This window comes from Castor canadensis, chromosome 2, assembly GCF_047511655.1.
Source record: "Castor canadensis chromosome 2, mCasCan1.hap1v2, whole genome shotgun sequence".
In the NCBI taxonomy this organism is placed as follows: Eukaryota; Metazoa; Chordata; class Mammalia; order Rodentia; family Castoridae; genus Castor; species Castor canadensis.
In genome coordinates this window covers 92,829,545-92,842,803 of record NC_133387.1, presented here as the reverse complement: position 1 = coordinate 92,842,803, position 13,259 = coordinate 92,829,545, and the positions used below count along the sequence as shown (strand labels likewise).

General features: G+C 39.2%; 1 protein-coding gene across 2 annotated transcripts in view; it reads right to left on the bottom strand.

Annotated features, from left to right (window-relative positions):
* Positions 1–13,259, bottom strand: part of Aoah (acyloxyacyl hydrolase) — a 227,048-nt gene that overhangs the window by 90,443 nt on the left and 123,346 nt on the right. For both annotated transcript variants that reach the window (XM_074065287.1, XM_074065288.1), the window contains exon 12: positions 9,068–9,159. In XM_074065287.1, the coding sequence (XP_073921388.1) occupies positions 9,068–9,159 (92 nt within the window). The remainder of the gene's footprint in view (positions 1–9,067; positions 9,160–13,259) is intronic.

Here is a 13,259-nt window from a genome sequence, read left to right as displayed (position 1 = left end):
CCCTTGTGCCTGGATTCCTGGGTCTTCCCAACCCTCTTCTCACCAACTCTTGGCCTCTCCTATCCTCCCACCCTCTTCTGTCTTGGGGTTACTCCATCACTGTAAGATGCTGCAGATTTCACATCTAAAAATGTCTTCCTGACATTTGCTCCTCTCTCTGAGCAAAACTCGCTGAAACAGTTGTTTGTCTTCCCTGCGCGCGGTCACTCATTACCTCTCGACCCCTTCTCTCTGTCCGGCCTCCATCTTCACTAGCTGGATCAGTTCCATCTGTGTCCTTCATGGTCCCTGCCTCGCACCCCCCTGGCCTGCATTGACCCTGGCCACCTCTGCCCCCAGCAGCTGTATGCTGGCGGGACTTGCTCAGACACTCTCCTCCCTACTCCCAGCATCCGGGCCCTTACTTCTCCTTCTGCCCCAAAGGCTGTCCTCCTCCACCTTCTCCTCCAGGTCTATCGTGCGGCTTCTCAGCCTCCGTCCACTCTTCATGGCTTTGTCACCATCACTCCTCAGCACAGACTTCTCAGACTTTGCTCTCAGATCTGTGTCACACTGAATCATTGAGGATCCCAGAGAGCTTTTGTTTAAATGACAGACTTACCAATATCCATCATATTAGAAATTTGAATGAGGACATTTGAATAAACATTGAATTATTGTTTTTTGTCTGGGTCTCTCACTTGGTAGGCAAGTTTTCTACTACTTGAACCACGCTTCCAGCCCTTTCTTCTTCCTCTTCTGAATCCTCCTCCCCATCTCCCTCCCCCTCCTCTTCTTCCTTTCTCTTTCTCCTCTTTCTCTTCTCCTGTTTTTCATTTTGGATAGGGTTGCGTGCGTTTTTGCCAAAGTCAGGCTTGGACCAAAATCCTTCTACCTATTTCTCTCAAGTAGCTCAGATTTACAGGATGTGCCAGCACGCCCAGCCTATGGGCTTATTATAAATAACAATAACAAATCCATTACATGTCAGTGTAACTTTTTTTTCTGAAAAAAATATTTTGCCAAAACTCTTCCTATTTTATGTCTTTTCAAATCTATTTCATGTCTAGGCTAGTAGAATACAGCTGGATTTGTCTGTTTCTATATTCAGTCATGGTGAAATGTTTTGGTAGAAGTTTGTGAGGAAACTCCGGCTTATACATACATGTAGTTTGAAAAGGGAGCACATTTTCTTATGCCTTTTATTTATTTATTATTTATTTTTTGGCAATACTGGAGTTTGAACTCAGGGTCTCACACTTGCTAAGCAGGTGCTCTACCTCTTGAGCCACTCTGCCAGCCCTTCTTATGCCTTTTAGATAACCATGGATAGCTTTCTTTGGTTCTACACTAAAATTCAACAAATGGTAGTTTCTTAAGCATTGACTAGTAGCAATGTATAATCTGAAATTGTATCATAAACTTTCTGCACCTGACTACATTAAAATGCATCACTTTATTTGCATTTTTCATGGAACTTTTACCTATGCATGAATTTATACCTCACAGTCATTTAGAAAAACATTGGTTCACTGAGTTATGCAGATATTCCAAATATTGATACATTTTATGATACAATATTGAAAAACAATCTTTGCTAATATAGCTGTGTATCTAATTAGGAAACTCCTTGAGTATTAGAAAGCTGTCAAGTTTATAGTAGAAGATACAAATTTTCCAAAATTCAGATTTCTTTGAAAGCTCAAATTTTATGATTAACAGCCAATATTGCCAGTTATTGTCCTTGTAGTGATGAGCTCATTCCACTCATTTTAGGTAAAATATATGCCATATATATAAGTCTGAAGAACCATAGTATGTTATATGGCCATTTTCAATAAAAATAGAATTATGTAAAAAATGAATTCATCTCTCAACTATACAAGTGCATTTCCTGAAGATGACCACCATACTTCATTATGTAGCAGAGATGCTTTGTATAAATTTTTCATTTCATCAGATTAAATAATTAAAAGTCTTATACTCAATTTAATAAAATTGTTATCTCTTCCTTCTTTATAGGTAATATTTTTAAGGGAAAATACTCCCATCTTGTTTTAAGCTGGGGTGGTGGAGGTGAAGGACACAAAGACTCCGAATGTAGATGTTGGCAGTTTTACCCACCATTGCCATTGGGTCAAATAGCTACCCAGTGAAAAAGAAAATGCTATCCTCCCCAATAACATTGATTTTATTCAAGAATCTGAAAACTATGTTCTAACTGGTGTGTTTAAGATGATCAGAAAAAATTTATAATTTCATGAGCCCATCAGTTAAATCTATAATAATCACTTTTCTTTCAGAAAAGCATGAAATCATAAAATACAAAAGCAAACATGAAAAATGAGAAGGTAGAAATACAAATAAAAATTGTAAGTGCATAGTAGAAATATCAAAAGCAATCAAGAATTTAAATTCTACCTTGAAGTCACGATTTACAAAATGGGATTAAGAAACTGACATATAGCATAACACAGAAGGAAAAAAATAAAGGAAAATAGTTTTTTTTTTAGAAAACAAAAAAATTCAAATGAGTCTCTTAAAAAAGCACAATAAAAATAATCATTAGAGAGGGAATTTGCTCACATATTTTAAAATTACAATGACATTTTGTTCAATTCTACAAAGAATATCAAGCATGTTGATACACTCTTCATCCTAAAAGCATAAATTGCCCTTTGTGCATGAGTCACTATCCCAAGAATTCAGGGAGAAAAAGGAAAAAAGTTACTGTCCTCATTAAAATTACTTTCAACAACCTCTAAGTTATTACTACTATTACTTCAGTAAATAACACTTTTTTCCTCTAACAAGTACATTTGTCTTTAAATTTACATGAAATTTAGTTATTTATATATTTTTATATTTTTTAAGTTATGTGGGCTCAGAAGAAATGCATATTTTTTAGGAAGTAAAACTCATTGAAGGTAATGCTGCTTTATACTTTCCTTTTTATAATTCTTTGTAGGGAAACTAGCCATAAAAAACAATACAATACTTTAACTATAGTTTATTTGATATGGTCTATAAGAACTAGAAAAACTCTTACAATTACTTTAAGTAGTGTGGAGAGAGACAATGGGGGCAATGTAACGAATGAACAATATAAGTCTTTTATTTTTCTTTTTTCCTTTATTTCCCTTTTTTTTAATGTTTTATTATTCATATGTGCATACAAGGCTTGGGTCATTTCTCGCCCCTGCCCCCACCTCCTCCCTTACCACCCACTCTGCCCGAAAATAGTCTTAAGAGTCATACAATAGTTGTGGCTGCAATCATGAGTTCTGCTTTTTGTGCTTTTGTTTGATTTTAAGTATTTGGACTTGAACTATGGACCTTGGGCTTGCTAGGCAGGTGCCCTACCACTTGAGCCATGATCCCAGTCCTATTTTGCTTTAAGTAGGCAAATGCTATTTTAGTATTGTTGTGCAAACAGTTTTTACCTTGTGGACCCCTAAAAGGGCTTTACAAACTCCCAAGGGGCCATGGACCACACTTGGAGAGCAGATCAACTGACCAACTCTGGTAAATGATTTGTTTAGCAAAATATAACAAGGCTAATCACTCACAATTATATCACAAGCAATTTTTGAATAATGGCTTTAATAAGGTTATTAAACCCATTAGTCTTTAATACTTACAATGTCTTTCAAAAAAAACTTGAAATTAGGTTAACAAATCTTAGCTGTAAATCCCTAACTCTCCAATTTTCTGGTTTTAATGCCTGAAGTGACTTGGTTCAGAGAGATACACTGCTTTTCAAAATTGTTCTTTTTTATAACACCTACTGGGTGAGAGAGAATAGATAACCCTTGACGTTCAGCTTCTAGGACACCTATCTTCAAATGTGTTTTAAATGGCCTTGAATAGTGTTATCTCATCACTTATAACAATGGCCTTGCCTATTTCTTTCTAAGTATTTGCTATATCACTGGTTCAATATTGTGAATTTAAGACAGAGGCAGAGGGAACAACATTTAATTTAGAAAATTCCATCTGGCTGATATTCATTTATGTTGAACTGCTGATTCTTACCACTCCAGCTTGGTATGACAACTGCTTTTGGTTCTTTTGGCTTTTATGACTTTTTATGGCTGATTTCAGTTTTTTTCTTTTTTCTTTTTTAAAGCTCTGACTGCTTCCCTATTCCCCTCTTCCACTGTCTACCCCCTCTTCCAGCTTTGAAGAATCTGCCTGTCATTTAACCATGGCCTTCAGAAGTCCACTGACTGGACTGACTTCAGGCCCTACCTTCTGAAAAAGGGAATTTAGACAGCCATTGATGGTTCAGGTGGTTATTTTTGTTAAGGATTTTGGTTTACCAGTTTCCTGTCTGGGATTTCCTATGGAGAAAAATGTATACATGATGGACAACACACAATAATAATGACAATAATGATGATGAAGAAAGAACGTTTTTACTGAATAGCATCCAGGCACCAGATATCACACAATCTAGAGCTTACTGTGTGTGAGCCTGCCCTTTTCTGCACACTAACCCTGCCTTAGCCAAACATGGTTCTGAGAGTGTCACAGGCTCTGACCCATAAAATTAGCCATGGCTTGTCTCAAAAGACAAGCTGGTTCAGGGGTGTGGGAAGGCATGTTTGGTGAGGCAAAGCAGGAGCATCGATCCTCAACAATTTCCTCCAACGCAGCTAATCATAAAGTAACATGAAGTAGGACCGTGAAGTGCTGTAACCACTAACCTCAAATGTTGGAGAAAACTTCAGAGATCACCTGTTCTATCTCAACTCCATCAGATAAATGAGGTCAAGTTTGCTAGATGCTGCACCTAAGATCACACAGAACCAGCGTCCTAAGTGTAAATATAGACTTCCTTCTATTCCACCATGGGGGCTCTGGAATTTTGGATACTGCTTTCAGCTGAGAAGTCCCTTCTTGAAGTTTTGGTATGGTTGAACATCCTTCCTACCACTGTTACTGGACTTTGGCTACTGTAACTTGTAAGTTACATGGATTGCTTTGGAAAGTGATTTTAATGTTTCTTACCATTTACGGTTATAGTTCTCCTCCTCATTGTGAAGCTCACAATCACTAATTTTTGTTTTTGTTTTCATGCTTTTGACCTATTCAATTCTGTCCTGAATCTCACTGGAGAAAAACACATTGCTTTAAGGATCATTATTTAGAGGAATTTTCTGAAGCTCAAGAGTGAAGAGAACAGATTTTGTTAATGTGGACTCAATTGAAGGAATTACAGATTTGTAAAAGCAAGAGGTCCTGTTTGTCTTTCAATGTGTGCACATGATTTCTGTTAGAGTTATCTTCATCTCACAAAGGAGATTTGTATTTGGGAGGGTGAGGAGTATGACGAAAGAAAGGAGGAAAATGACCTCTTCCGAACTACATCTCTGTGCTTTCATGTTCATTTTCCAAAGAAAATTGTTTATACCTGTGCCATGAGGCTGATCACAGAACATAGAAAGCATATTCCAGAGATCCAGCTGTACAGAGAATTCCATCCATCATTTTTCTTGAGGCATCTGGACTCAAAGGATTGGTGTTTAAAATGTCTGGAAGTTGTGAATATCTCTCACAAGTACATTTCTGGGTCATTTTTCCTTTTGTGGTGCTGGGTATCAAACCCAGGGCCTCACACACACGAGGTAAGTGAGCTACGTTCTCAGCCTCTTCATATTTTTGTCATTTTCCTGATTTTACCAGGAGAGGACCTTATCATATGCTAATCTCTTTGATATTTTACATGCCTTTTAATTTGATTACTTTGGATAAGTAATCTGCAGGTATAATTTACACAATGGTTTATGAAATGGTTTAATAGTAACTGTGAGGGACATACCGAAGTGTGGTAGGGAGTATCATTGAGCAAGTAGGCTAGGCAGATAGCTTAAAAGTAGACAGTATAGCTAGGACAGAAGTTTCCTTGGGAACCTCCATTATGACGTCCTGGTAACCTTAGACAGAGGGAAAAGCAGTGCAGAACACAATGAAAACACTGCGAGGACTAAGACGTGAACAATCAGAACATTGCAAACAGAATGCCGCTTTCTGCATAACTAATTAGCAAGGAGATTGAGCAACGCCCTGGAGAAAATGGATGAAACCCTCAGACACCCTCTTTTGGGACCCTTCTCACTCTGGGAGCTGTGCTCTGCTACTTTTCTATCTCAATAAACTCTCCCAGTTTACTCACTCTTGTTGCCTATGAAGATCATTCTTTTTACTTTGTGAGACAAGAACCTGGAATGCCAACCTTCCCTTTGGCTAAACACTTTAAGCCAGCAAGGTTGAGTAGAGGCTTTCAGTCCCACACAAATCTCTCATCATGATTCTGCTCAATGGGGGAATCCATTACAATTCAGATTCCAAACAGAGAATTTCATTTTCTATCAAAGGGAGTTTGATACACTCTTCTCCATTCCAGCAGAGTGCCAGACAACAAAGGCACAGTATACAGAAACAGCTGGCAAAATGATAGTGTGGGGCGTCACAAAACAGAAAAGTTGCAGGTAGGGGAATAACCAGCCGTAGTCAGCACCTCCTTAGAAACAGGACAGCTAAAGCAGTACTTAGAGTCAACACTGGGCGAGTTGTGTAAGCAGACCATGGGTCATCTAAATAGCAATGCAGAACTTAGTACAAAAAGGTGCTAAAACTAGCCCAAAACAGAGATGGTTTTCACAGAATCCATGCCTATGTGACCATTTCCAGTGTAAGATGGTGCTATGGAATGTGTCTCCTACATTCATCTGTTAGAAACTTAATCGTCAAATTCATATGTTGATGGCATTTGGAGTGGAGATTTTGGTGGTGACTAGGGTTAGCTGCGGTCATGAGGGTGGGGCCTCTTTTATGGAATTAGTTGCTTTATAAGAAGAGGAAGAGAGACCTCACTCTAGACATGTGACACTCCTGCAAGAAGGACCTCATCAGCACCTTGATATTGGACTTCCCAGCTTCCAAAAATGTGAGAAATAGATTTCTTTTTAGAAAAATCTTTTAAAAAATTATATAACCTATAGTATTCTGTCATAGCCACAGAATGTGGACTAAGACAGTGTCAGAATTTCTCTAGGTGACATTTATAAGAGTTACAAACATTTGTGCCTGAAAACTCCCAACTTTTCCTTTCCCTGGTTCCCCACCCCATCCCACTGCCACATTGCTAAAGAAGGTTCAGGGGTTCTGATGGGGATGGTGGGTGGAAACTGAGCAGGACTGGAGAACGAGAAAGAATAAACCCTCAAGTCAACCTAGAGCAGATGCAGATGGAGAGAAGCTGGCTGTCCCTGCTTCTCATCAACAAAAACTAAAACCTACTGAGCAGATTCTGCTTATGTATGGGAGCTAAGTTTGGGTAGAGTTCATTGGAAAATTAGATTGAGAAGAGCCAGGGCAACTGTGAGCTGTACGTGGACAGAGAACAGGAAGTAAGTTTTCACTAGCTTGACTAGGCATGGTGAGTAGATTCCTTTTGCATTCTTTGAGCGACTCCAGGAAAGATGTAAATTACTTAATGAGTAGTATTGCAGAGTGGCATTTCCTTTATGGCAACTTCATAAGGTCAAATGGTGTTGAAATTTGTAAGATTCATATGTAAATTTAGAAGAAAATTAAAAGAACACAAAACCATGTTCTTCTCGTTCATAATTAATTCTTTCTGTTTTTGTCATATAAGCCTCCATTGAGAAAAACTTCCAGATGTTTTTTATATATGAATACTGAATTGGGTTGTCAGTCATTTTCCTATCCCATAACTGTATTCTTGATCAAAGGGACAATCACTGGGCGGGGGGGGTCACATTCCTGCATATAGGGTGAAAACAGCACATAAACGTTGGGTGTTGTGGGCAGAAGGGCGCTTGCCCAACAAATTACACTTAGTTACAATACAGCACCAGGTTCCGTGACAGCAGATTTCCTATTAGCTGTGTGACTTTGGTTTCTTAATCTACTTATATTCCTCAACTGCAAAATGCAGAGGAGAATACCACCTGCATCATAAGGAGATTAAATGAGATAATCTCTGTATGGCACTCCATAAAGTGCTTGGCTTTTTTTTTTTCATTTTATGATTCTCTCTCCCATCCCCCCAACACTGTGGCCCTGTGGGAACCTGCCTTTGGCTTGTGTTGTCATTAATTTTGTCTCTTCTGCCTTGCATCTGTGCCTGATTAGGTGATAAGTATTTAATAAGTATCTTTAAGTAAATGAGTAAAGATAATAGTCAAATTATTCATTGCATGCAATTCCTTTTGTTAAATAAGGCAACGCAAGTTAAAACTATAAGTGGCTGTCCTCGGGCATTCTTTGATTTTCACAGATTTGGGTAAATCAGACCTCCCCTGGGATTCTTAGGGCTCATCTCATGGTGAGATCTCTGCTTTCTGCTGCTGCTGTCTAAGTCAGAGAGAGCTGGCTCTGTCCTGCCATTCGATCTAAAGGTAAAGCTCTACCCTTTCTTGTTTTTCACACAAGGAAGCCATCAACTGCCGTATTCCTTATAAATTACTGCCATTTATAAACACTCAGAGACATTATGAAATAGACTACCTCTCCTATCTGTGGCTTTCTACCATGGAGGGCCACTTGCAAAGTTTTCCTAGCATTGCAGGTGTCCCTGCTGGGTGTAAGTCCTGGGAGCGTAGTCCAGACCCTGAGTGAACACCCAATCACCCGCAGCAAATTGACTCATCGTGTGTCGTCTGTATTTACAAATCCAAAGCTTGGAAACCAGAATGATTCCAGGATCCTGAGAATTGCCAATTAATTTTAGCCATTATCTTTGTAAATATTGGTTTCTAGAGTAAATATCAAGAAAACTTCCCTGTCCCTGGAATCAGAAAAATTCAGCGATGTGGGTATTTTCTATCGGAGGTAAAAGTTAGGCCCTCCCTCCGCTCTCTGCAGCAGAAGAAACACTCTCTTCTCACTAGCCTGGATAAAAAACAATGCATGTTACATCTTACTTTATGGTGACTGGACTCGATGTCAGTGGCAGGTTTTGTTATATATCATTAATGTTCTAGAAGCCAAGCCCATCTCCTGTTTCTTCCCTTACACAGATACACTGACGTGTCTGCGCATATGCAAACATACATACCCGCTAGTAGAGTCCAGAAATCCAGTAACACCAGAGAACTGAGGCCAGTCCAGCTCATCAGTAAGCGCTGTTGGCAGATTGAGGAAGGAGTGCTAAAGACAAAAAATAAAGTAGTAATTACCAAAATGGTCACTTGTTTTCTATAGGCAGTAAGATTATCCATGGCTTAAGCAATATTCTTTGGCTATCTTTCTGTCTCTCTCTTTAAATTTTTTGACAATTAAAGCAAATGGCTTGACCTTAATTTTCACCAGAGAATTCACAATGATCGACACCACCCAACAACTGGCTTCGGGGAAGTTCCCTATGAAACATGTGGCACATCTCAGACATCTGAGAGGGGTTTCTCAGAAGACGGGTAAACTGCTTATCCTTAAAATTTCTGACATTTTTCTCCATTTTTCAGTTTAGGTCATCAGAAGTGGATTGCCTGAGAAATAATACCCAACACCCTGCAACATACCTCTGCTTGGTTCAGAGATATGCCTTTAGCCAATAAGATGGGGACCCTGACCATGCTGAGTTCTCAGATGCTTTTGAGAATCTAATTAGGGTCTCTTTCCCGATAAACGTCCATTCACGCTCAAAACAACCTGTGATTTCAGGAGGTTCATAGACTTGCTGTGGTTTGGATATGCTTTTCCCCCTCTGAAACCCATGCAGGAGTAGAATCTCCAATATGAGGTGTTAAGACAATAGAAACTTAGTTTGACTATGGTGTTTATGTTTCTTTTTTTCTTTTTTTGTTTGTTGGTAGCACTGGGGTTTGAATTCAGGGCTTCACGCTTGCTAGGTAGGTGCTCTACCTGAGCTTCTCCACCTGCCCCAACAATGGTGTTTAGAGGTGGGGCTTTTGGGAACTGATTAGATTAGACCAGTTCATCCAGGTAGAGCCCCACGGTCGAATCCTGGAGGCTTTGTAAGAGGGAGACAAGGGGACATATACACATATGCTCACTGTCACCATGTAGCATCCCTACACTACTTCAGCACTCTGACCCAGGAAGACCACCACAAGATGCAGCCCCTTGACCTTGGGCCTCCAGAACCAGGAACCAAAATAGATGTCTTTTCTTTATAACATTCCCAGTCTATGGCATTGTGTTATTAGCGACAGAAAAGGATTGATACCCTCTGTAGCTATTTCATGTGAGTCAAGAGCCCTTTACCCACTGTTGACCAAAAATGGGTTCATTTGAACCACATTTCTATGCCTGGTGGTGCAAAATCACAGAAGGAAAACATGGTCAGCTGTGACCTCCTACTGTTCCTTCTATAGTGGCCTCTGAAACAAATCTATCCTATGGTCTCATTTCTAGAAATAGTCTATCTAAACTGGTGTGCTTGGAATAATGCTGCTAGATTGAGTAAATGAAAATACAGGATACTCACTTAATTTTGGATTTTAGGGAAACAAGGGATAATTTTTAGTATATGTATATCCCATGCAACGATTGGGACACAGATACACTAAAATTTTATTTGTTGTTTATCTGAAATTCAAATTTGATTGAGTGCCCTGTATTTTAACCAGGAATTGTACTTTGGCTAGAAATCCCAGCATTCCCTTTTTGCCTTGGCTGACAGGAAACCTCAATGAGTGGCTGTAGGAAGCCTCTGCATTTTTCAACATTAAAAAATCCTTGATTTCTTTGGATAAGCATGAAAACCTTGAGTTCTCCTTTAATGCTATTTTAAAATTTAAGCTAAACTGAAGATAACGATTTATGACAAATCACAGACCCCTCCTTCCTGCTTTCTTCCTCACCAGGATATTTCTCACCCTGTTTCCTACAGAAAGTCTGACTCTGGGGAAAGGGAAAAGCAATACTTCCTTCTCGTTAGCCTCTTGAAAATGTGTCTTTATTGTGCTTTCTGAATACAAAATAGTACATGTCTGTTATAAAAATTCAAACATTATAGAGATAGACAATACAGAAGTAAAAGTTCCTTGTCATCTTTCCCCAAAAGACAATCATTATGAGATAGCCACTGTTTACATTTTTTGACTACACATGCAATGTATATAATCTACTATAAGTCTTTATACCTGGAAGAACTCAAGGAATTTTTCTATTATTAGAGTGTGAGAGAATAAGAATTCAAAATACAAATTTATATTTCTCAATTTTGTACCATTATGGGTTGAGTTATGTCCCCCACCCCAAAAGATATGTTGAAATCTTAACCAGCAGTATCTCAGATTTGTGACCTTAATTGTCAATAGGGTCATTGCAGATACAATTAGTTAAGATGAGGTCACACTGGAATAGAATGGACCATTATCCAATAAGGCTGGTCCTTATGAAAAGAAGAGAAAGAGACACAGAAAAAGACAAAGAGAGTCTCTACCATGTGGTAAGAGAGAGGCAGAGATACTAAGGATTCTAGCCATCATCAGGAGCTAAAAGAGAGACAAGGACTAGATATCTCTCAGACTGCTGAGGAAGAACCCACACTGCTGACATCTTAACTTTTGATATGTAGCCTCCCGAACTTTGAGACAGTTTGTTTCTGTTGTTTCAAGCCACCAAGACTGCAGAGCCCTGGGAAACTAACATATGACCTGATTTGAACAACTTGCTTGTAGTTTTTGTTATTTGGAGGTACTAAGAGATGAATGCCTCTAAGATGTTGATTTACTTGTCAAAATAAGCCATACAACAAACACGTGTCAAACCCAAAACCTACCCATAATGATCTGAATATTTTCCATGGGTCTCTGAGCTTCCTCTGCTCTTCCTTCTATGTGCCAAACTTAAGATCCCCATCCGCATTCTTATCCCAACTGTGACATCTAACACTGTGGGTACTGGTGCACTAATTAGGACTTATCCCATTCAAAGAAACAAAGACAGACTCATTGAAAGGAGGCTTCCAGAAGATCTCAGAGGACCATGGTGCTTCAGTTATTGGCACCTACCACTTTGTGCTCAGAACTCTACTCTTCCTTTGACTCTCTATTTTGGTTTCTATTTCTCCTGCCATTATGAAGCAAAACTTTTCTCTGCCTTTTATCTAATTTCCCCCTACATCTTTCTGCTTATAATGTGTGTTTGCTATAGGATTTGAGAATATTCAATTCTGCTAGAGAAGACAAGAAAAACAAATAGAATGGATGAAACTCCTAAGCTGTGTTAAGCAGAGATAGTGAGTAAGCAAGTGGCGTGTGAGATGTAGGCAGAATTGATGAGCTGTGTTAAGCCAGTCAGTAACCTGTAAAACGCATTAAAAGTCAGGAAAGGGATACATTCCTTCTCCACATGATTCTCTCACCTTTTCTCTCTGTCATCTGTGTCATGTTGACTGCAGACCTGGAAACTGAGCAAGGACCTAGGTTTCTAGTTCTGGATGGGGCTGCTTTCTTTTTTATAGGAAGGAGTTAGACAAGAGTTCTGCTGCCATTGGAGGACATGTCCAATAGTGGGGTTCTAGCAGTGCCAGCAAAGTAGGGAAAGGGCTTTGCTCTATGAATTAGATCTGTCTTCTATGTATGACTCTACAAATTCAGTAAGACTCCATGATTTGAATACACCACCACTGGAAATGGGTTCTATATTCTATATGGCCCATATTCTCAATTAGGTGAGGATGAGGTTTTTATCTTTAATGGGGGAACTAGACAGGTGGGGAGATGGCAGGAAACTGCTTTTGGAATTGGATCTCTATGCCCTCAGTGTTCTTCCAGCTCATTCTCTCTGAGTCTCACTTACCTAGGACATTTCTGGAATGCTTGCCACTCTCTGGGGAGCCCCAGTCAGCCCTGGAATTACCCCTGGTAGGATTTAAGCTGCAGAGGACAGTGGCAGGTACTGAATCACAGCTGAGTCCAGGGTGAATTTGCATTTCACAGATGTAGCCCTGGAAGGCCTGGGCAGACCAGCTGCATAGGTTTAGCCTAGCAATTTGATTAACTTCAAAATAATGCAAAGCTATGTGTTTTCCTGTTTGAATGTTTAAGACTTCATTTACAGTGTTGTGGTGAGGTTTTACTGTTCCTAACTGTAAAGGATGGACCACCTTGTGTCCCTTTCTAAAAGGATTGTCCCAACTTTAAGAGTAGTGAAGTGGGGCCAGGGGAAGGAGTTGGCCCAAACAATGTATACACATGTGACTAAATGTAAAAACAATTAAAAAAAATAAATTGAGGTAAAAGGTTGACAATACTAAAAAAAATAATAATAATAGATAA